Genomic DNA, 23976 nt, shown 5'->3' on the forward strand with positions numbered 1-23976 from the left:
GATCATTAACCGTATGGACGGTCTATTCCGCAGTTTTCATGGTACCATTAGATGAACACGGGAGAACATTCGTTTATGATTTTCTCTTTTGTTACACTTGCACAGTTAGTCTTGTTTGTGAGCTCAATTGTGAGCACTGGCAGTCTTGTCTCTTAGAGTTGGTCCCGATCAGATTACACCCTTGTTGAAAACCAGACATACACATGTTGCGCGCAGATTTATTGTTATCTATGTATTGTATTAAACTTGATTTCTCACCAACACGCAAGTGTTTGACGTTTATTTTAACACATGTTCAGGTTTGCAGTAGCTGTTTTGGAGCTTGTGGACACATAGGACGTTTTTACTTTTGGACCTAGATTAAAATGTATCAAGACAAGTTAATGTTGTTTGAATGTTATAATTTAAAATATATTGATTTATGTTTGATTTATGTTCTATATTTTCCCCGCTGCGCGTGCGCGATAAAATGTGTATTAATAAATATTGACACCAATAGTGTCGCGAGTAATGAAGCAATATGTGGCGCCCCGATGTATAATCCGCCTTTGGTCGGGGTGTTACAATCATCATCATCATCCATTCACGCTTTCATCTTTCGATCCGATACGCACTCTCGTATGCTTTCATTTCATTATTACGTTATCCACGATTTCATTTAATTTTCCTTAGCGATGCTTATTATTAATTCATTCATTCAAATCCCATCTTCTTTTGTTTTATTGTATATATATATATATATACATATATATATTCCAGATAGATTTGTGATTTGGAATTCTGTTAGATGCAACCAATTTAGGTTACATACATTTTAAATGTGTAAACGAGTCGAGACCGAGCTTCTTAGGGCTTCTTTTGACCTACGAGCTCCTTTTCTAAAGCTCGAGCTCGGCTAGTGAGTTGTTTTCTCAAGCTCGGGCTTTGCTCGTTTATTATTTAATACTTTTAATTTATATACGCTTTAATATTATTTATATAAGCTCAGCTCAAGCTTGTGTAGTATCTTAAATGAGCCAAACCTCGGCTGTGCATTATGAAATTAATAGATGGAACTTAATCTCATACAAGGCTCGTGTAGTATCTTAAATGAGCTTCCCATACAAGGCTCGAGGGTTAGGGCTTGAGCTTCCCATACATCTAGATGTGTAAACGAGCTTGTTAGGCCTTGAGCTCGGCTTCTTTTGACCTACGATAGCTCGGCTCATTTTGAATTAGTTTTCTAAATCTTGAGCTCGCCGTTTTTGACTTACGGGCTCCTTTTCTAAAGCTCGAGCTCGACTAGTGAGTTGTTTTCTCAAGCTCGGGCTTTGCTCGTTTATTATTTAATACTTTTAATTTATATACATTTTTATATTATTTATATAAGCTCAGATCAAGCTAGTGTAGTATCTTAAACGAGCCAAACCTCGGCTGTGCATTATGAAATTAATAGATAGAAGTTCAAAAGAGGTTAAACTTAAGAATACACAACGAGCCTAAATGAGCTTCCCATACAAGGCTCGAGGGTTGTTCACGAGTTCAAAACTAAACGAGGCAGCTCAGTTAGGCTCGAACTCGATTTTGAAGTTGAACGAGCCTAAGTTCGAGTCATGCTTGGGTCTAGTTTGGCTTGTGTACAAAAATGAGCCAACTCAGCTCAGGTTGTTTCAAATCAAGATTTTTCAGCTAGTTTTATTTGGGCTTTTATCAAGCAAGCCACAAGCCGCGAGCTTTTTGAACAGCCCTTTAGACTCAAAAAAGCTCGGTCACAAGCTTTTTATTGATATGAGCTCAAGTAGCTCGCGAGCGGCTCGACTCATTTGCACCTCTATTTGACTTTTGCATAACTCTTCGTATATATGGAAATCCCTAACATTAACTAAAAGCTTTGTGCAGAATTAACACTAGAGTTGTAATTAATGGAAGATTGTTGTGACTTTATACAATGGCTTGGAGCTGATATGTCGATAAAGATATTAATGTGCTTGGACAATCCAACCGATCTTGTTCGCGCTAGTGCGGTCTCAAGCTCGTGGCGTCAGTTTGGTCAGTAGTTTACAGCTATTATTTAAGTACATGTTAATGTTACTTATATGTCGTTGATTGTAACATGGTGATGTTTATGATGCAGTCATCGCGAATGGGCTTTCGAAACAGCTTTGCATAAGAATGTTTCCAGAAGTATCAAATATTGCTAACGTTATAGAACTTAATGACGGAATCGAGCCGCTGCAAAACAGGTATGAAACTCCCGCGGAACGAGAAAACCGCGTATTTGCGTTTTTAGCGAGGGGGTTAACGTCATTTATGAGAAAAGATTGCATGTTAGAGGCGGTTGTTGCGTCTAGCACTGATAATTACCCTCAAGAAGGCATCCATAACACGTTAGAACCGGGTGACCGGGTTGACCAGAGGGCTTCGTACTGGTCAAGTCAAGGTGCAGTTGACCCGACGGTTCCTGAAGTACTAGTGTATAAGCTGACTTCAAATCTGTGTGTGATTACTGAAATCCACATTCATCCGTTCCAAGGTTAAAATCGTAATTTGTTAGTAGTCAAAATGGCAAATATCTATAGTCATTGTACTGACAAAAGATTTGTTGTCTGGCAGCATATTTTCAATTTGGTTTTCCGATTTACTCTGCGAAAGCAGTGCGGTTTCGGTTGGGCCATCTGAAGCCGAATTATGAATTTGAAATCAATATTAAAGACAAGCCTTCGTCTGCTTTGAGGTTTATTAATGAGAGCGTTGTGTGGACGTATACGTCTCCATCATTTCCAATGGCACAGGTGAGTTTAATATGAGTATATGACACGTAGGGGTGACAATTGTGACCCTTTGGGTTGAATGGGCTGTATCAAAATGTATATGATGGGTCAGAATGAGTCAAACAAAAAAAAGAAAATGATTGAAACGGGTCAACACGGGTTGACATTTCTCGGGGTGTTCTTTTTTTTTTTATGGAACGAGAAAAATGGAGGAAACTTTTTAGTATTTTTACTTTTAAAGTTTTTGATATATATTTCGAGTTATAATTTTTTAATTATTATTTTTGAATATTTTGGTGAGGGTTTTGAAATGGGTCAAAATGGGTTGAGATTTCAGAAACCCCTCACCAAAAAAATAAAAAAAAAATAGTTAAAAACTTATAACTCGAAATATAAATAAAAAACTTAAAAAGTAAAATTACTAAAAAGTTCCCTCCGTTTTTCTCGTTTCACAAAAAAAAACGATAAATGTCAACCTGTTTCAATCATTTTCTTTTTTCTGTTTAACCCATTCTGACCCATCATATACATTTTGATACAACCCAACGGGTCACAATTGCCACCCCTAAATTGACACGTATTAAAAAATCGCCCATTTTAACAACCTCCAATCATTACAGGAAAGCCGTTTGCAAAAGTTTAAACTGCCAGAACCGGCTCTGTGTATCGGAGGGTACTTGCAGATAGAGTTATTGGGTAGAGTTCAAAAACAAGAAATGGATGAAAAATACTACATATGGTAGGTCTTTTATGATTTTAATTTTTTTTAAAAATTTGGTGATTCGATAAGTTTCGTGTGATTTAATGCAGTGTGTGTCATGTGCGAGCTGTGGGACGACCGCTTTCGCCTGCATTTGATGTGGATATTACTGACCCTAGTGGAAAGTGTACCTTAAAACACGACACTGATGCAGAGTATTGTTCACCAACAAAATCTGAAGGTGAATCAAGTGGCAGCCCGTCTCGTTTCCGTTCGTTTACCGCGAGTATAAGAGGATGGGAGCAAATGATTCTCAATACATTACTTGGTGGTGGAGTGGTGGTTGGTCATGAAGAGGATTCAGAAGAAGATGACATTGTTGGTATGGTATAATCTTTAAAGTATCAAGTATAAACATACATGTAGTAGCAAATAACAAAATTCTCTTTTGTTTCGTATCGACTTTTTAATAATCGAGCTCGGTTTTTTGATTATGTATTTCTCTGTTATGATTTTTCATTACTGTATGGATTTTAAAACTCATAATTGCATAAGATAAAGTCATAAACCACATAACCATATAGCATCAAGTCCATCCATATCTCAACATTTAAAAACAAACCAAAAAAATCCAGCTATACAAACCAAATATTCTCATAACCAAGTTCTCATATTCATGGGTCAGTACTCAGTCGGTCAGGTCAAGTCAGGCCGGGTCAAGCTTTCCACCCAAAGCCGAACCCGTCTTCAGATTCATTGTTAAAAAACTCACTGGCTATATCCTGAAAAACGTCCGATACATGAGGCAGATCGTCTGCACAAGAGTCGCTGTGTGAACCCGAGCCCGCTTTAAAACTGTTGCTTCTTGTGGGACCACCTCCGCCTCCACCTCCGCTGCGGCCGACACCACTTTGCCCTGAGAAAGACGGTTCTGCCCCTCCATCGCTGATACCCTTGAGTGCTTGCTGAATGATGTGGTTATGAGCTAACTGACCACCGCCTTGAGAGGATGACTGTTGAAATATAACACTCGGGAACCGCTGATATCCGATCGGGATATTGTTGCTGTTAATCTGCAAAGGCTGACCTTGAATTGGAGATCGGTTCTGAACAGAGAGATTAAAAGAGTTTGAATTCATCGAGTTTTGTCTCGTAAGTGGATTCTGGTAATTTGAATGTGCCATAGCTCCTCGGCTGCTGCCCAGTTGAAAACTATTGTTCATCGAGCTGTTAGTTCCTGGCTGTAATCCAACACTACCACTGAAGGTACTTCTGTCATTTGGTACGCCCCGACTAGCCGATGACATCTGTTCCATCCCCTGCATCCTTTGCATTTGCAATTTGCCTACACTCGTCTGTCTGGGAAACCTTTTCAAAGCCTCTATAAACATAATGAAACGGTTCAACTTCAAATACGAAATAATGGTTTGGAAATTGTAACTTTGAATACAAGATATAAAGTTATGAATCATTCATTACCAATGGGTCCAATTTTCGTTTCTTGAGTGAAATCCATCAAGTCTTTCATGCTATTAACAACTTCAGCAATCTAGCACAAGTAATTAGATAAAAGAAAACAATATGAAATATCGAAATACACCCAACTTTTGGTCACAAACTATTTAAGTAACTGACTGATATTTAATATTTTTTACCTGTAACGACCTCACGTATCTTTTAGTAAATCCCAAGTCGTTTATCGACTGCAAATCCAAGCTCCTGGAAAGCTGCCTGCCAGCTGTCACTAGCCTGAATACCAAGAAACAAACATTCATGAAATTAATATTAAAGTGTCACCAAACCGACAGCTTTGAATTAACAGCTAACACTCACATATTACTGCTTGTCTGCAAATCTTGCTGGGAAACGCCACCAGGTCCACTTTCAGCAATAGTAGACTGCAACTTCTGCGCAACTTCTAAGAATTGATTCACCTGAAATATACAAAAACCTGCTTTGTTAACATGCAGGAAGTAGTCGTTTTAATATGTACTTGTATTTAAACAATATAATATCTACCTGAGGAGCCATGAGTCTACGAGGAAGAAGCTCCTCGTGGAGGCGTGAACAGAATTCCCAACTTAGTATCTAAAATTGTTACAAAGTGTTAGTTTCAAACTTTCAATTTCCAAATCAGTTATTATATCAGATTAAGATATACGATGATCAACCTTTAAATCAGGAGCGAAAACAACTTTAAGCCGACCCTCATGAACCACACGAAGTTGCTCATAAACACTTTCTTGAACCGCTTTACCATACTCTAACATCATGATTCCAGAAGAAAATCTATATTCCCAAGGTAAATCCAGAAACCATAGCTCATCAATCACACCACTACTAAACTTAATTTCATTAAGCCTAGGTAGTACTTCAAATGCCGCCTCTATCAAAATACACCAAAATAACAAAAGAGAATATTAATTATTACATGTCATAACCACATCTATAATACAAAAACTTTGAATAAAACTTGGTATAAGTATAAACTACATACCGAATCCTCTTCCAGATTTTGACCCACAGATGCTACACTGCCATAAATCCTAAAGAGGTAACAAAGAAAAACTCACAACATGATTTTATTAACCATTTGAAGGTTATAATATTGTTGTATTCAGAAAGCACTTACTGTAGTTGCAGGAGGAAATGCACCTAACGGGTGATGCCCGACATTGTTATGTACAGACAAGCACCATCTTTGTTTAGCACGTGGAGAATAATATTCCGCCACAAACTTCCGCCAATAAGTAATATCCTAAAACCAAAGGTTACACTGCATTCAAAAACATAATTAACAAAAAAAATAATGAAATGACGAGTTAATTCCTTGATTATTGACTCACAGCTGGACGTTGACTCTGATGATATAAGTATTGCATCAGTCGTCGTGAACACACGCCACCATCAAAAGGTCGGTTGACTGCCAGTGCAGGTTGTTGACTATTTTGCCTAGGTTTCAGTTGTTGAAGCAAACGGACCTGCTGCGCGGGCGGTAAAGACTGATACAAAGCTTGAAGCTGGTTGTTAGGGCTTTGTAACTGCAACTGTCTTAAAGTTTGTTGCTGCATGATATCCTGTTGTTTGGTATCAACTCGAGGTTTCTTTTGCAAATGGTATGCATTTGCAATATCATGATCAGGAACGAAAGGTCCGTGAAACATTGAACTTGGCCCGAGCCTTGGGTTAGGTAATGATGTGGCAGTTGAATCTCCTTGATGAAGTCCACCCTGTTGACTGGATGGCCCATCTATGACAGTTGACCCGGAGATGCTGATATTATTAGAATTAAACGAGAGTGGTGATCCTGGAAACCGTACATAAGATTCTGTGTTGATACTTGCACTTTGTTTAAACGAGCCTGAGTTAGCATTTGTAACCAACGAACCCGGCCCAGAACTACCATTGGTCAGGTCACCAGAAACAGGAAGCATGTTCGGGTACATGTTTTGAGGAACTACATTTGAATTCACATAAGGGCTTAACTGTGAGTTTCTTAAAGCTTGAGATTGTTCATCTTCTTCGAAAAAGATTCCAGAACTTGGTGACGAATGCACCATCCTTCTTTTCACTTATCCACATATTATAACACAAACAATTAGGATAATAAAATTGTAATTTTAAATGACAGAATATTATAAAAACAAGACACACACAAAAACTTTTCAACACGAAGATAGTCGACCAAAAATACTAAGGAATGCATATCGTTTTATTTTGTTTTAATTATTTTAGTATTTTAAAATGTATCATTTCGATTTATATTGATTTTTACAGATTTTGTTAGGCGTTTAGTAAACTTATGATATATATAATTTCCCAAAAATTAATTTCTTTATAATGACAGATAATAATTCTGTAACTTTAAATGACAGATTATAATCCAAACAAGACACACCCAAAAACTTTCCAATATCACTAATTTTGCTTATATTTAAAGCTGTAAACGAACTGAACCGAACAAGACAAATCCTTGTTCATGTTCTTTCAGTATGCTTTTATTGGACAAATGAACGGTTCACAAACACCTAACCGGAAAAAACTTCTTGTTCGTGTTCGTTCATATAGAAAATGAACTTGTTTGTGAACGGTTCACTAACAAAAACGAGCATAAACAGTGTTTTATCTGATTTTGGTAACCGACAATGATCTATGTCAACAGTTCAATCCATCTACCAAGTTTGTGTTGGTGTTTTCAAACATACATATCTATAAGTTAATTTACATAAAATTAAACACACAATACTCAAATATATATTATAATGAATAATTTTGCTTAAAAGTTAAATCTATATGATAAGATTAGATCAGTCATTTAAAAATATCTAAAAACAAACGAACATTAGCTAACAAAAGCCGACATTAACGAACACCTTATTGAACAGTGAACACTCACGAACACAACTGAACAGACACAGCCTATGTTCATGTCCGTTCATTTAGCTAATCGAATGAAATTCCTTGTTCATGTTCGTGTATTTTCATATAAATTAATCACATAATACTCATACATATTTTTGTTTTATAACTAATAATTTTGCTTAAATCTATATGATAAGATTAAAAAAGTCATTAACAATATATACGGAAAAACAAAAAACCTGTAATGAACAAACAAACATTAGCAAACACAAAGTTGTTAACGAACACCTTATCGCCTTTGTTCGTGTTCGTTCATTAAGCTAATCGAACGAAATTCCATGTTCATGTTCGTTTAATTATTAGGCTAAGGGTAGTGGGGCTTGATCAAGCCCCAAGTGAACCAATACATTTACGATACGTCGGCGATGACGTGGCACGTGATCAAGTCCCTGGATCAAGCCCCATAGGGTGTAGTGGGGCTTGATTGATCCACCCCCAATTATTTATCCAACCCATGCCCAACCAGCCGTTCAAGCCCCGCAGTCCCAGCCACGGGACTCGTCCGCGCCCCTGACCACTTGATGGGTGTAGTGGTGTTCGCGAGCCACCTCACCCGCCACCTGGACCGCGCCCCTTCCTTCACCCCCCATTACCCACAGCCTTAATCGAACGAACATAATCAGAGCAGCAATTACGACAAAACCCCTAATTCAAAACCAAATTAAAAACCCTAATTTATTGGTAACGTGCTGACAAAGAAAACACAGACATGAAAGTAAGTAAGCTATAATGTTAATATTTAATACCCTATATAACCGCCTAATTACACGTAATCAAAAAACAAAACACGATACTCATCATCATAACTCATAATTTCAACAACCGATTTCATCACATTTTATTATTATTATTATTATTATTAAAAAAAAAAGAAGAAGAAGTCCGTACAATTGAATCATAAATGAGAATTAATTAAATTAAAGAAGTAAAAACCCTAAAACTGAAACAGATTGAATTAGTGGTTGATAATTAGAAGGTTAGGTTAAATAAGTGATTATTATTATTATTATTATTAATATTATTAATTGAAGCAGCAGTTGATAATAAGCTTACGTTGAGTGAAGACATTCACCGGTGAAATTGAACTGAAATTGAAATTGAAACTGAAAATATCGGAAGGAAGGTTTCGGTGGGTTTATTATTATTATTATTATTATTATTATTATTATTACTACTATTATTATTATTACTATATATACCTGGCGGGATGAGTAACCGGCTAGTGGCGGTTTGTAACTTTATGGGATTGCCTATAGGAGGTTGCCCGGTGTTGTTAAATAGTTTTTTTTACTGTAAAAGCGTCTCGCTTTTTTAATTAAAATTAGGATTTATGATCTGACGCTTCGCGACTGGATTGTTAAACTAAACAATAAAAAACATAAGTAAACATGTTAAACGATAAACATGCTACATGTTAACGCGAAGTCAGTCTGTATCAAGTTATGACATTGAAACTAAACAAAAGAAATAAATCCTTCAATGTCAAAATACAACAAATTATCATATGTAGAACTAATAACACGTTAAGCTAGAAATCATTAGGACTAATGATAGGAGGATTAACAATCACTGGGTGGTAGCCGTTCAGAAAAAAACAATCATTGGGTGGTACGAAGTCAACTTAAACTTCAATTTCTTTTAAGATAAATGTTACATTAAAACATGAATTTGACTAATAGGTTGTTTGGCAACATCAATTTTAGCAAGTGTTGAATGGTTAAGAGATTCAATGCCAATAGGTGTTGAGTATGTTGATGTGGTGGTGGGCCAAGGACGTGGTGTATGAGTGACAAACTAAGGGTTATGAAAACATGTGAATGAAAAATGTGCAAACTTTTCTTAAAGCATCATTTTGAAACTTAATAGGGAAGGGGTTTGCTGATCAATTCAAAAATTCAAAGATGGGGACGAGTTCCGTACCGGTATCGGTACTGGTACCGAATGCAAAAGTTTGAAAAAAATACTGGTACTGTACCGATCCCGAAACATCAAAAAGTTGATATCGATGGTACCCGATTCGACACCAGTACATGTACCATTTGCCTATCCCTTTTCAGTGATGTAATTCTAGTAAACCAAACACAATTAATGCATATTGATTCAGATATATTCTTTTAATGAAATTATTATTAAGAGAACCAAACATCCGGTAAGTATTTAAGACTAGTGAATTCCAATTATTTATAAACCTCAAATGTGGTGTTTGTGTTTCATAATCACCTATGAACCCAATATTTTTCTCCCATCTTTTGAGTTTAATGATTCATAACAAGTTCAAATCACAATGAGATGTTTCTAATCCTCCCACTTCAATTTCATTGACATTTTCAATAAATTAATTTACGTGTTCACGAGCCAAAGTAAAATCTATTGGTGTTGAAGACTAACCTATGAATCTTCTTACATTGGAGCTATGCATGATGATTATAATGCTTGATTGAACTCTGATTTTTGTTAGAATTCCCTTTGTTTCTTATTTATCGTTGCCCTTTTCTACACTTACTCCACAAATGGCAAATACAGTCATGTTTCGAAAATTTTAACGTATAAAATCATTTTTGGTCATCTACATAACACAAAAACTCACTATTTACGATCATACCTTTTATCACATGTTTGGTCCATTTATATAATAGATAATACAAACCCATACCTTAACATCAAAGTGAGTACTTAAATGTCCTCTATATCCACTTATATTATATTATAAATTTCGGAAGTGTTTTGTTTAATTTTGATGCACACTTTCACAACATGAAAAATTACATATTCGTTCATGTTCTCTTTGAATTATCCGATTATATGTTTCTACAGTCCTACGGTACCATCAACATTCTTTAAATTCAGCAATGATTCAGGCATCTAGTCTATTCCAAACGAAAACAAATAAAATTAGTATAAATGAAATCAGGGGTGTAGGCAGCTTTAAGGGAACGAGTTCGGTCGAACCCGTACAAGATTTTATTTTAGTGATATATATTAGTGTATTTTGACATTTAACCCGTAAAAATTTCTATATCAAACCCGTATAAAACCCAAATCTAAATAATAAACAATCGGTTGTCCGTCCCTCGAAATTTTTCGAGCCTATAGGAAAATTTCTGCCTACGCCATTGAATGAAATGAAGTGTCCTTACTTTCTTTCTATGTTTGACTAGAATGGTAATAGAACAAGCAATCGTCACACCTTCTTCACCATCTAATGGGCATGTGTGACTTGTTCCAACTAGGGTTGTTCACGAGCCGAGCCGAACTGAGCGAAGGGTTGCTCGTTGCTTGGCTCGTTTACAACCGAACCGAACCGAACCGAGCGGCTGAAATTCGAACCGAGCGAAAACCGAAACGAGCCAAAATCGAATCGAGCATTTTTCGATCGAACATTGAGGGATTTCGAGCATTATTTATTTATTTTTCACTTTAAAAAATTCAATAAGAAACAAATTTAAATGTTGTAAATAATGTATTTTATAAATAAATTAGTAGTTTTTAGACAAACATATAATATATTGTATTTTTTATTATATATAAGTTTAGAGTGAGATATAATGATCATGTAAACAAACTTTTAGTTTTCTAAAAACTTGAATTGAACAAATAAAACTATAAAATTAACGGAATATGAAAAATTTTAAGGGGTAAAAATAATTGTAAACTTATATTTATGTGTTTTGTCTATATATTTATATATTTGTTCATATATAATTATATATAAAATAAATTTAAAATATTCGAGCCGAGCCGAGCCGAACCTAGCATACCCTTGCTCGTTGTTAGGCTCGTTTACAAACCGAACCGAGCAGAGCGGCTCGTTTTCAATCGAGCGAAAAAACGAGCGAGCATTTTCCGAGCAATTTTCGAGCGAGCGGCGAGCGAGTTCGAGCGTCGAGCGGTTTGGATGGCCCTAGTTCAAACTTCCAAGTGTTAGCTATTTTTAAGCTTGTTTGGGCCCGTACAAAGTTACTTCCGCCCATAACAACCCCAAAATCTTGAATTATAATAGCCCATACTATTCCGGCCCAGACCTCCTTTATTATACTGGGTGTCTTGATCATCAACTGGCCCATTATCAAGCGCTTCAAAGTCACCCAAGCAAATCAATGATGGATAAATTGTAAACTAAAGGTGCACAAATCGGGTTTTTCTAGGTACGACTGAGTATTGAAAAATTGGATATTAGCCATACCGGGTTGGGTTCGGGTTTAAGTATTGTCTCTAAAAACTATACCCTATGTGTTCTGGTTCGGTTCATGTATTCTAAAACTAGATATTTGAATACCCTATTTTCGGTTATTGAAAAAACTCTATTTTCGGGTGTTTATCACGCATAGATTGAGTTTTTAAACGGCTACATTTTTTTGGTGAATTTCCCGTGTATTTTTTGAGCAATTTCGGGTATATATTGGGTATTTCAAAACAGGGTTTCGGGTACTAGAAAGAGTTCTTGGTATGGAACTTGTTCCGGTTTTCAGGTATTACTGGGTATAAATCAGGTCCAATTCCGGATACGGGTGTTGGTACTATAATGAATCCCTACCCTACCGGTAGGGCAGGGTACATGTTCGAGTAGTAAATACCCTACTTGTAGGGCAGGGAACGGTTTTTGGTTCCAGGTTTTTTTCCAAGTCCGATTTCAGATTTTGTTTTTTTTTTAACTTATACTTTTATCTATAATTCTACTTTTGTTATGATGTGAAATCTCAATACATATACTAACTTTTTTTAGTGCATCATAGGGGTGTGCAGAATTAGGGTCGACCCGAAAAAACCCGAAGAACCGGACCGATTTTACCCGATTTCGGACCGACCCTATATTGTATATGTATGCTTCGGTCCCTAGTTTCCCTGCAATTCGGTCTCAGGTCAGGTTCGGGTTTTAACCCGTGAAGACCGAGCCAAAACCGAAGGACCGATTGATTTCAAGCTAAAAAACATCATAAGTGGGCACTACTCCCCAAACCTAAGAAAATACCGTTGTTTCCTGTTTAATGCTTATCCAAAATTACAATTCAAACTCAGCCTTCAATAGCGTCGATCTGATATTGATTCTCCATTTTAATTGAGTAATCAATCACCAGTTGCTTCTTCGATACTTTTGTTTCATCATCGATCAAATTTCATCAATGATTTGAATACTATGGACGATCAAATCACAATGACTGAAAACATTTTAATCAATCAAATCAATATATATGTGTGTGTATCCCTATTAATAATGTTTACATATATTGTTATATAGATACATAAGTAACATAACACTTTATAGTTCTTTAACAGTGGTGTTTACATTAACTACTTTATTTGAATGGCTAAAGAATCCTTCAAATGAGCTACGGATTAAACTCACCATGCGGGGATAAACTCATCTTCTTATCCGAGGAAATTTTCACTTAAGGCCAACGCAACACTTTCCCGAAGACAACTTATTTTACAAATAATTCTTTTTTTCCTATAAAATAAACTTATCATCCACTATAATTAATTTTTTAGACGTATTGGCTATCCCGATTTCTAGTTTTACTTCGGAGTCTGCTTTCAGTAAGGACAGAAGAATTGTGGAACCATAAAGAAGTTCTTTGGCCCCTCCGGGGGGATTGTATTGGTTTTTCAAGTAAAAAGATAAGCGACACCCAAAGGCCGATAATATTTGATGATATTGGAAAAGGTAAGTTCACATACATTATACATGCCCTTGCTTATATACGTTTATGTTGTATTTATTGTTATTATTGTTTATTAACTTTTCTTTTTTGTTGAAATTTGTGTGTCACATCAAATCCTAGGTCGAATAATCAGTGGTTGAAGATAATATGGAAAACATCTGGGTTGGGTTTTTTGGTGTGTGATTATGTTTAATTTGGATGCCCATGTCTAATTAATATTATTTGGTTTTAGTTATAAAATAGATACTAATGTTTTTGGGATTCTATAGTTTTTCTATTTTGTGTTTTTGACAAAAAGCTTAGGTGATTTTGGAGGATTGGATTCTGCAACTCCATGTATTGTATTAAAGAGTATTGTGGTGATCAGCATGTATTTTATAAACGGATTATTGTGGTGAATTGCAGTCACACAACAACTGCATGTGTATGAGTATATCATGTATTTTATTAACAGGTGGGTTGGAGTTTACAAAGTGAAAAACTATAAACTACAAACTCAAACCAAGACTTTATAGCAATTAAGTGAACACAACTGCATGTATATCATGTATTTTATTAACATACTTGTTCGATTCAACAGAGTGAAAAAGTAACTACAAACTGCAAAGTCAAACAAAGACTTTTTAGCAATTAAGGTGATGCGCGAGGCACACGAAGCTAAAAAAAATATTAGACAAGCACCCAAATGAAGGGGCTTTGGCCCTAACTAGCTCTGGTGCAGTGTAGTTCAGTGTAAGTTGAAGTGGCAGCAGCGAATCTTCGACATCATATTCCTGATAAAACATAATCATGAAAAACATAAGTCTAAAAAATATATAATCTCTACAACGGTCACCACTCAAAGAATAATGAAAGGGCTTCACAGTAGACGGATATGCAGATATTGCAAAACTGAATCCACCAGTCTTTCAAGCTAGAGCTCCACTTGAGTTTAATTAGCACAACCTCAAATAGACAATGAATATAATGGTCAAATGAATTGCTAGCATTGATAATTATGAACTTATGATCAATAAGTAAGAACAAATAAGCATGTTTATACCTCGAGGGGTAGCCGCGATGAATGAGGTGAGCATTATTATGAAGGAAATCTAAAGATTCTGCTACATGAAGTAAACCATGTTTTACATCCAACAATCTCATTGCCTACAAAAGAGTGCAATTAACATTATAGATAACATCCCTATATACATATTAGTTTAATTAGGCAATGAACAACAATTAGATACAATTACAAACTTGACCGAAGCTCTGTTTACAGTTTCGGTCTATGAGCAAACCGAGAGACCGACTAGGTTGAAGACCGATAACCGATCATCCACATCGGTTCAGTCAACGGTCTCTTAATTTCAGGTATATCGGTCCTCGGGTCGGGTCGGGTTTTGTACTTTGCACACCATCATACTTTCGCATCAACATTCATATATCGGACTGTTAAAAAAAATAATTGCATAAGTATATTTTCGTACACACTAACAAACCATTAAAGCTTGTTGTCTATGTTATTTAATGAGAATAATTGCTAAAAGAAACATGTAAACAATTTGGTGCATTGTATGATTGTAGTACATTCAAATGAATCTATAAACAAAAGACAAATTTTAACTGTTCTTACACTATCTTTTTATGATTTATATATTTATGGTTGATTTATCTTATTTAAAGATTTTTTTTTTCATAATACCAACTTTTGGTAAATATTAAATTAGTTGTGGGTCCCACAAAGGGCAGGTGAAATTGAAACATTTAAAATCTAAATCTAAGTGGTTCAACTTCTAGACAAATTCTATGTATTTGGATCCGACGGTCAGCAATTGTTTTCATAGTCACACGACCTCTCACCTATTTTGACCTAAACAACTTTCAAAGAATATTATTGGCTTAGAGTCTAACTATTACAAATTAATAAGCGTTTTTAACTACCATAAACAAACCGAATAATATATAACAAAGCTTGTTTGTATGTTTATATTTTTATTTACAATTTAGAGCTACTAAGCGAATACTCAGACCTATTCGGTTAACTCGGAGTTAGTCGGTCAAAAATTATAAGGAATGAATATCATTTTAGTTATTCTGTATTTGAAAATATACCATTTGAATTTATATTGATATTTACATATTTTGTTATAAATATTAGTGAATTTATGATATCTATCTATACTAATAAACAAAAATAATAATGATGGTGTGTTCTAACCACATTTAATCATAACTTTAATTTTAATCATATTTTCTAATCTTAACTCTCCTTAATCCATGAGTCCACTTGATATGACAATTAGTTGTAATCCATATGAAAAAAAAGTATTTAATGTCATTTAATACCATTTCATCTAACTTTACCAACTTTTTCTATCACATTACATGTTTTAATTAAAATATCCATGGGTCTAATTGGTATGTCACACTAACTTTTACTATCCATCCGATTTCATCTAATTTTACTATTAAATATATAAAGTTTGACATGATTTAAAAAAAACATATAAACCATTGAATATCTATAGTAAGTTTAAAATCAAACAGTGAATTATTAAATTAGTTGAGTAATATTAAATTAGTTAAGTAATAATTTACGAACTATTATCGTATAATAATTGGTGACCTGTGTTTATCATAGTTATTTAATTATGTGTGTACTTCAAATTCCGTTGAATAAATACAATATTTATAATTATAATCTTACAATTTGTAACACATTATTTAACTTACATTTGTATTGATCAAATAAAACATCTTTAATATATTTAGGTAATCACCAATATTTTATTTTATGCCACCTTTAAAATTATTTCATTTTAGAAAAATGAAAAATTTAAATATATAGCATTTTAAGTACGTGTGTGTGATAATATTAAAATTAATCTATAAATTAAAAAGAAAATCCATAAATTACATATGATTAAATACCTAAATTTTGATAATTTAACAAATTCCGTGTAATACACGGGTTCAAAAGTTAGTTTGATATGTACACAATTTTCCAAAAATTAATCTATTTATAATTACCATGTCTGATTACTTTGCATCTAGGCCAAGTATTCGCAACTCCATAGTCAACTAACCTGACAGCGATTTGCGACCTATGCAACCGTATCTATTTGTTATAAAAATAAAAAATCATATATGAAAATGAAATTAGGGATGTAGTAAGTGATATTCCGGTCATATAACATTGGGGTGATGGTTAAGACTTGAGATATGGCTTGCAAGGGTTTTCTAATAGTGATGAGTTTCCTCATTGATGGTGTACGTAAACGAGTCAGGTAGGAAGCGTCAAAATCAATATAGACAGTTGACATCATTTCTCAGAAAGTCTTACTCAAATATTAGACCATCCACATTGCAAATGGCCTTTCTTTAAGCCCTTCTTACATTCACTATGACATCTCATATGCCTAACATTTTTCTTATTCTTTTACAACAAATATCTAACATGTAGGTCTTCCATCTTCTCTCACAAAACACACTTTTCTTCTTCTTTTTCATGCCCTTAGCTAAGAGCTTATTCCACTCTCTCTCATCCATGTCATGAAGCCACATCATCAAGAGCAAGTAAGAGCCATATTTTTCTCTTGCATTGGAGATGATCTTGTGAGGTGATTTCAAATGTTATCGGAAATAAGAACAATAGGTTTAATAGTTTGGATAACACATCAGTAAAATATGATTGGCTACAAATTAATTAAATATTACAAATAATAATAATAAAAGGACTAGAATTTGGTTATTAAAGTTTAGCATTGAAGTTTGAAGTGTCGGTACATCATCTTTTTAACAAAAACATGAAAAAGTCGGTCGGTTTGTTACAAGTTTTTGCCTTTCCGTTACGCAATACTGTCGGTGGCACATTTAGATGAAGTACAATAAAAAAATAAAACAACAAAAAATGCATTAAAAAAAGATATAAAATATATAAAACAAATTTTATTGATTTGAATTCAACCATTTTTATTTTGGATTTTAGATTAGTTCTTTTAATAGTTAAAGTTTACATTAACGTATTTAGTTACATATATTCCCATTTACTTAATATTATTTATTTCTATATATCTAGGAGCTTTACATATGCCTATATATGTCATACCAAAAAGTTACAAACTCTTGCCTTCGATGGGAAGACAATGTTGCAACCAACCTTACACGGGTCATCACATTACACTATAATGATTAGACGTTTCTTGTTCTTGAAACAACGAGCATCTAACTTTACTTAAAGGGCAAATTCATTGCAGAAGTCTTCCAAATGTGCGGGTCCTAGGGTTGTTAGACCGAGTCGAGTTCTACGAAATGAAGGGTTGGAATATTGTACAAAATGAAAAGTCTAATGAAGTCAAGACATAGGTTGTAACGTTAAGAAAAAACTTAAATTTCAAGCACTTGGGTTTTACTAATTCAAATAAATATTTAATGACAATGTCAATAGATGATTATTGATTACCAACAAATGTGACAATTTCAAATGCATTTCTTGAACTACTATGACATATAATCAAACAAATACCAAATTTCAATCATTTTATGTTTACTGAAGAAGTGAAAATAGATAATGTCACTTTCACAATAGTAACACATAAGATGAACTGAGGTAGCAAACTAACAATTAAGCTATTATTATTATTATTATTATTATTATTTACTGGTTATAATAATAATAATTTACTCGTATCCTCATTCCGATCAAAAACCATAAATATCAGTTTAAAATTTGGAAAAAACTTAACGTCGTTAAGTATTTTTTAACGAAGGTCCAATGAAAACAAATAATGTGAAGTTGGGACCAATGACATATATTTTCAAAGTTGAGATTATTATCAGCCAACTGCATTAAGCTGTGATTATTAACATCTAATTTGCCTAATAATATCCCATTATGTGTAGTAGGTTATGTTTCTAATTAACTATAAAAAAGTGTTCTTTCTTTGATGCTTCTATAAATAATCATGTATCTTTTTTAAAATCCAATTAGCCTAATAATAATATTTATTTAAGTCCATAAAAAAAGTAATTGATGTTTTATTGATTGAAAAATAATAATTACAAGATAATATAAAAAAGTTGAGAAATTGGATTGAGTAGGTAGGCAGGTATGTTGTAGTTAATAAAAGACCAATAATTTGGAGTAAAGAGAAGAGTTGGAGAGGCATAGTTAGCTACCACACCTAATTTAGGCATTTTGTTTATTTATGTTCCTAATATCGAAAGTAAGAAATCAACCGCGACAGGTATGGTGCAATAATTTTCACATCGAATCAGGGCGGTTATTTCAATTTATGTTTAAAATAAAAGAAAAGTTAAAGTACGAGAGTGAGAGGAAGGAGAGCGAAAACACCATTCATTTTTTCGGGATTGGATAGATTATCAAATGCTATTAGACCATCCTCTGTGGAGGGGCTTTGTTGTCCCTCAACGTCATCGTTATGTAAGAAACGGGGTATTGAAACCCCTCTCTATTGTAGTTTTAAACCCTTAACCACCCATTATATGTGTGTGCATGAGAATGTGAGAGAGAGAAGTAGGGTGGCCCTATATATACATATATATATATATATATATATATATGAAGGATATTTTGAGAACCATGTTGAGTTGTAAGAACTTTAAGAATTTAAATTTGGATCATACATTTAATTAAATGACATGAAATATGTGGTTGAGATTAAATGTAATTAAAAAATGAGGCAGGAGAGAGACTAAGTATTTTTGATGATTACACAAGTTTAACTGTTAGTTACACATGTGTAATAAGTCGATTCGGTGTGTAAAAAATACCGTAATTTTTTGTATATCACTTACACTTACGTATTACACATGTGTAAAAAAATTCAAAAAAAAAATTGTTACGTTGAGTTCTTAAACTCAAAGCGGTTCTCAAAAGAAATCAATCATATATATATATATATATACATATATAAGAGTTCAAATAAAAAACAAGTGTTTTATGAGAAGTGTGAGAAGAGCTTTAAAATAAAATAAACCACCTAAATATGACACAATACAATGTAAATATGAAACAATACAATTATTTAGAAACTACCAATCTCAACTACTAGATCATAGATCCAAGGGCCTAGATCTATTCTTATTCTTCTCACAAAAATATTGTTTTTTTACATTAACCCTACCATATATATATAGAGAGAGAGAGAGAGAGAAAAGTAGGGTGGCCCTACAAAATATCCAAGTCGCCCTTCTTCACGCTACTGCCCCACCCCTATGTCGTCTCCCTCAAAGATATCCTCTTCGGTGTTTGGTGCTTTAAAATCCCTTCTAAATTGCCCCCATACCACCCACAAAGAATGATCTTATAACTACTCTTTCGCTAATCTAGTAGCCTTCCATGTACATTTATACTTTATTATTTGCAAAGGATAAAATATAATATTTCCTCTATAAAAACACACATTAATTCAATACAAATGGTCAATAGATTAAAAAGGTATTGAATATGTCTTTTAGATTGCATAAAATCAAAGAGTTCTTATCTATATTTGATATAAAAAATCCTATAAAATAAAAAACTAAAAACCAATATTCATTTAAAAAAATATATTTATAATTAAGAAACAATTTTATGGTAAAAAAAAACAAGTGAGTCAAGAGTCTTATTAAACTCATATAACTTTTAAACCGGGTATAACATCTCATTTATTTGTGAAACCATTTTATAATTAAATCATAAGTATATCATTAACTTTTTACAATAAATAAAACTCATTTATATGTGAAACTCTTTTATTATTAAATCCTAAGTATATTATTACTTTTTTACAATAAATAAAATTAAATTTTAAAAAATATATAAATAAAATCCAAAAAATATAAATATTAAACACAAAAAAGAAACACAACCCCCGTAATACATGAGATAACAACTAGTGCTATATATAAAAGAATGTTAATTCGGTGGGTTCTAAAACGCTGTTAAAAATGTTAATTCAAGTTATTGCTTATAAAACTTAAAAACAATATATATTACCTAACGCAAAATATATCACCAAATTAACTTATTCTATTACACTCGTGTACGATAACATCAATCTGAAAGAAATACAACTAAAATATTCCAAATAACTAAATAATTTACTGAAAAATTTTTATTTCTAAAGCCAATATTATTAACATTAAAAACATTCATTTAATTATCATTCTGTTTATAGTAATTCATTATATTTTTGTACGAGGTGATCAATATCGCAAATGGGAAACCCAAATAAATGACTAAATACACATAATCTTAGTCTTCATTTCCATACTTATAATGTTATGCTAAGGGTAATGGGGCTTCGTTGAGCCCCAAGTGATCCAATCAAAACCCGACACGTAGGCGATAACATGGTACTGGATCAAGCCCCTCAACCAAGCCCCAGAGGGTGTAGTGGTACAGGTGATTTATGACTTGATCCAGTTATTTATCTATTTTAAATATTAATTTTACTATTAATATTAATATTCTTCTTCATAGATCACACCAAATAGCTTCTTCTTCACCTTCATCGATCACCGGACCACCACCACCACCACCACGATCCGGGGCTTCTTCCTCCCAAAACATACACACACTCCTCTCTCTCAAAAACCCAACATACACACACTCCTCTCTCTCAAAACATACACACACTTCTCTCTCTCTCTCTCTCTCTCTCTGTGACATTCGTCAAATTCGAGTCTCGAGTTGTTTTCGTTTTGTAAACTTTTATTTTGTAAAACCGACTCAACTTTTTTTTAGAACTTTATTAAATTATTATATAATATTATTATAGACCTCAATCTTAAATAAACCGATGTTTTTCATAATATAGTGTGGTTAAGAAAAAACATAAGAGGTTCAAACGGATTTTTGTAAACTCGTTGTAAACTTTGGAAACCTTTAAACTCATGTTAAACAGTGATTAAAACTTGAGGGGCCGGCTTTGAAAATATGTTATGCATATAAAAAGAAAAATATAACCTGACCCTGACATTATTATTATCACCCATCACCCTCTTCTTCTTCCTCCCTACTTCCGGCAGCCGCCACCCGCCGCCGCCCCTGGCCGACCACGACCTCCGGCGAGCACACCCACCAACACCAACTCCACCGCAGCCATCACTCCAGCCACACACACAACCCACAGCCGCCACCCCCTTGTGGACGTTTTTCCGGCGAGCCCAAGATTCCGGCCACCTTCTTCGTCTTTCTCCGACACCCGCAGCAACCACCGGTGTACTGCCGTGGCCACTCGCAGCTCCCTCTCTTTCTCTCCCCGTTTTTTCCGGCGCGCCTTCTGGTGGCCGGAATTTGTTATCTCTCTCGCCTCTCTCTACTTCTCACGTCTCTCTTTCTCCCTCGTCGTCTCTCTCTCTCTTTCTCTACCTCTCTCCCTCCGGTTGCGGTTTCTGTCTCCGGCAGGTGCGACTCGTTTCATTCCTCGGTATAGAGCCACGACTCGTGTACGACTAATAGGTAAACTAATTTTGGGCATTGGTGCTTTCGGTTTCGCTTATAAATTGTTCGGATCTAAATTATTAATAATGGTTTTTGTTATCGGTTATATTATTTGAAACGAGTATGGATGTGTATAGATTGTTTTGATTTGGGTAAATGACGAACAACCGGGTAATGGATATATTATGTTCTTATGGGTTTAATTATTTTGGTTCAGTTGGTTTGTACAAAAGTTGTTGAACTAGAGGTCTCGGGTTCGAGTCTAATCCTAGTCCGGTTTCGGTGTTATTTTTTTATTTAACAAAATTGTATTACTATTAATACTTCATTACTACATAAAAACTATTATTAGTATTAATATGTTGAGTTTACTATTATAGGTATTTATTATTAATATTATTATTACCATTATTATTATAATTATTGAAGTTAAAACCATTATTAACAAGATTATTATTATTATTATTATAAATATTAAAATTGTTATTAATATTATTAAATGTCATATTATTATTATCTATTAAAAATCATATTTTATCATTAATTACTAGCAATAATATTAATATAGTTATTTTGTGAACTCGTTTCGAAATCGAACTGACATCGAGTATAGTATCATTATTTACTATCAATATCATTACTTATTATTATTATTACTATTTTTATCGACAACACCTTAAAATTAATATCAAGATTTTATTCTTTACTATCATTATTAGTATTAATAATAATAATTATTGTTATAATTATTATATTATATTAGTATTATTAAAAATAATTATTGTTTTTATTATTAACATCTTTATCTTATATATACATATATATATCTATCATATCTTTTTAGAATTATTATTATCATTAATAATATTATTATAAACTTTATTATCAATTCTTTCTTTTTATAAAAACCGAACCCTTGTTTTAAACCCGTCTTGCTTATATTTAATATTGGTTAATTATTTAAAAGCTCAATAAAATAATATTATTTTATTTTAATTGTCATTTAAGTACGAGTCCCTAACCATTAACAAATTAACCGATAATCCGATTTACAACCGAACCTTCTCGTCCAATGTTTACAATATAATTTCATTATGGTTTCAAGTTCATTAATATATATTACGTTATTTATTTTAGCTAAGGTGTTTATTGTTTCAAGTCGGATCTTTCATTTACCGTTCGAGCTTCATTTATTTATCTATTTATTTCTCGGTTCATCAGTCGAGGTGAGTACTTTCATACCCCTTTTTCCATCTTTCGTTTTGGGGTGACATTTCATACTTATCAAACTAAGTGCTTTAATTACTTGCATCTTAAACCCACAAACGTGATTGTATACCTTACTTGAATAATTGCTCGATTTGGTATTGTATGCTTATTTGACTATGTGTGTACAGCTTTTGGGTGGTGAAACTATAAATCCTATACCATTTGGCAATGGCAAGGTGTCTTTAACGTATGCTATTAACGATAACTATAAATCCTAGACTACTCGGCATCCCCTTGTAGCTAGGTGGTGCTAATGTAAGCTTATTAGCAACTGTCATAAAATCCTAGACTAATTGCCAATAGCTAGGTGTCGCTAACTGGTTTAGCGATAACTATTTATTCCAGTTTATAGCTTTTATTTATTGTTTTGTATACAAGTTTTGTGGCTTTTTATTACTATATACTTATATGCTCAAACTTATTAATTGCTCACCAACTTTTGTGTTGACAAACTTTATTTTATGAAATGTTACATGTTTGACTTTTGTTGACTCGAGTGCTTGATGGAAAACGTTACCAAGACTATTAGGGTATTAGTAAAACGAACAATATGAATGCTATTTGTTTATATGAACGAGATGTGTTGTTATTGATTTGTTGAAATAAATTGAGTTGAATAAATATTGTCACTTTAAATAGTGTCTTGTGTATTTGTCCAATCATGTTGCACCCCGGCATGTTCCGCCGCCTTTGGTCGGGGTGTGACACTCTCTCTCTCACACACACACAAGTTTGAATAAAAAA

The 23976-nt window shown here is 33.6% G+C and overlaps 2 protein-coding genes across 4 annotated transcripts; one reads left to right on the plus strand and one right to left on the minus strand.

Moving 5' to 3' along the window:
- The first annotated feature begins 570 nt into the window (after nt 1-570).
- On the plus strand, nt 571-4010 carry LOC143627081 (F-box protein At4g00755-like). Of its 2 annotated transcripts, XM_077096981.1 has the most exons (6): nt 571-615; nt 1886-2028; nt 2114-2512; nt 2593-2771; nt 3371-3489; nt 3561-4010. In XM_077096981.1, the coding sequence occupies exons 2-6, from the start codon at nt 1902-1904 to the stop codon at nt 3841-3843; spliced, it is 1107 nt and encodes a 368-aa protein (XP_076953096.1). In that variant the 5' UTR covers nt 571-615; nt 1886-1901; the 3' UTR covers nt 3844-4010. The 2 variants fall into 2 exon arrangements, with proteins under 2 accessions (XP_076953096.1, XP_076953095.1); XM_077096980.1 differs by lacking the exon at nt 571-615 and having other exon boundaries at nt 1794-2028.
- A 6-nt stretch (nt 4011-4016) lies between these two features.
- Nucleotides 4017-7181, minus strand: LOC143627079 (putative transcriptional regulator SLK2). 2 transcript variants are annotated; one of them, XM_077096979.1, is made up of 10 exons: nt 6297-7181; nt 6083-6208; nt 5948-5996; nt 5622-5836; nt 5470-5538; nt 5284-5384; nt 5106-5199; nt 4930-4999; nt 4361-4831; nt 4018-4327 (listed from the first exon to the last, which is right to left on the minus strand). In XM_077096979.1, exons 1-10 carry the CDS (start codon nt 7008-7010, stop codon nt 4167-4169), a joined length of 2070 nt encoding a protein of 689 aa, XP_076953094.1. In that variant the 5' UTR covers nt 7011-7181; the 3' UTR covers nt 4018-4166. The 2 variants fall into 2 exon arrangements, with proteins under 2 accessions (XP_076953093.1, XP_076953094.1); XM_077096978.1 differs by having other exon boundaries at nt 4017-4831.
- Between the last annotated feature and the right edge of the window lie 16795 nt (nt 7182-23976).

Source organism: Bidens hawaiensis, unplaced genomic scaffold (assembly GCF_021521415.1).
Source record: "Bidens hawaiensis isolate Kalapana, Puna unplaced genomic scaffold, B.hawaiensis_p1.1 tig00004595_1, whole genome shotgun sequence".
NCBI lineage: Eukaryota > Viridiplantae > Streptophyta > Magnoliopsida > Asterales > Asteraceae > Bidens > Bidens hawaiensis.

Bases quoted from the DNA above. Each gene is read 5' to 3' on its own strand.
- LOC143627081 (XM_077096981.1), top strand. From the start codon at position 1,902: ATGGAAGATTGTTGTGACTTTATACAATGGCTTGGAGCTGATATGTCG. The intron at 2,029-2,113 runs GTCAGTAGTTTA...TTTATGATGCAG, and splicing joins AAGCTCGTGGCGTCAGTTTG to TCATCGCGAATGGGCTTTCG. The intron at 2,513-2,592 runs GTTAAAATCGTA...GTTGTCTGGCAG, and splicing joins CCACATTCATCCGTTCCAAG to CATATTTTCAATTTGGTTTT.
- LOC143627079 (XM_077096978.1), bottom strand. From the start codon at position 7,010: ATGGTGCATTCGTCACCAAGTTCTGGAATCTTTTTCGAAGAAGATGAA. The intron at 5,200-5,283 runs GTGAGTGTTAGC...CTTGGTATTCAG, and splicing joins TTGCAGACAAGCAGTAATAT to GCTAGTGACAGCTGGCAGGC. The intron at 4,832-4,929 runs GTAATGAATGAT...TTATGTTTATAG, and splicing joins AACGAAAATTGGACCCATTG to AGGCTTTGAAAAGGTTTCCC.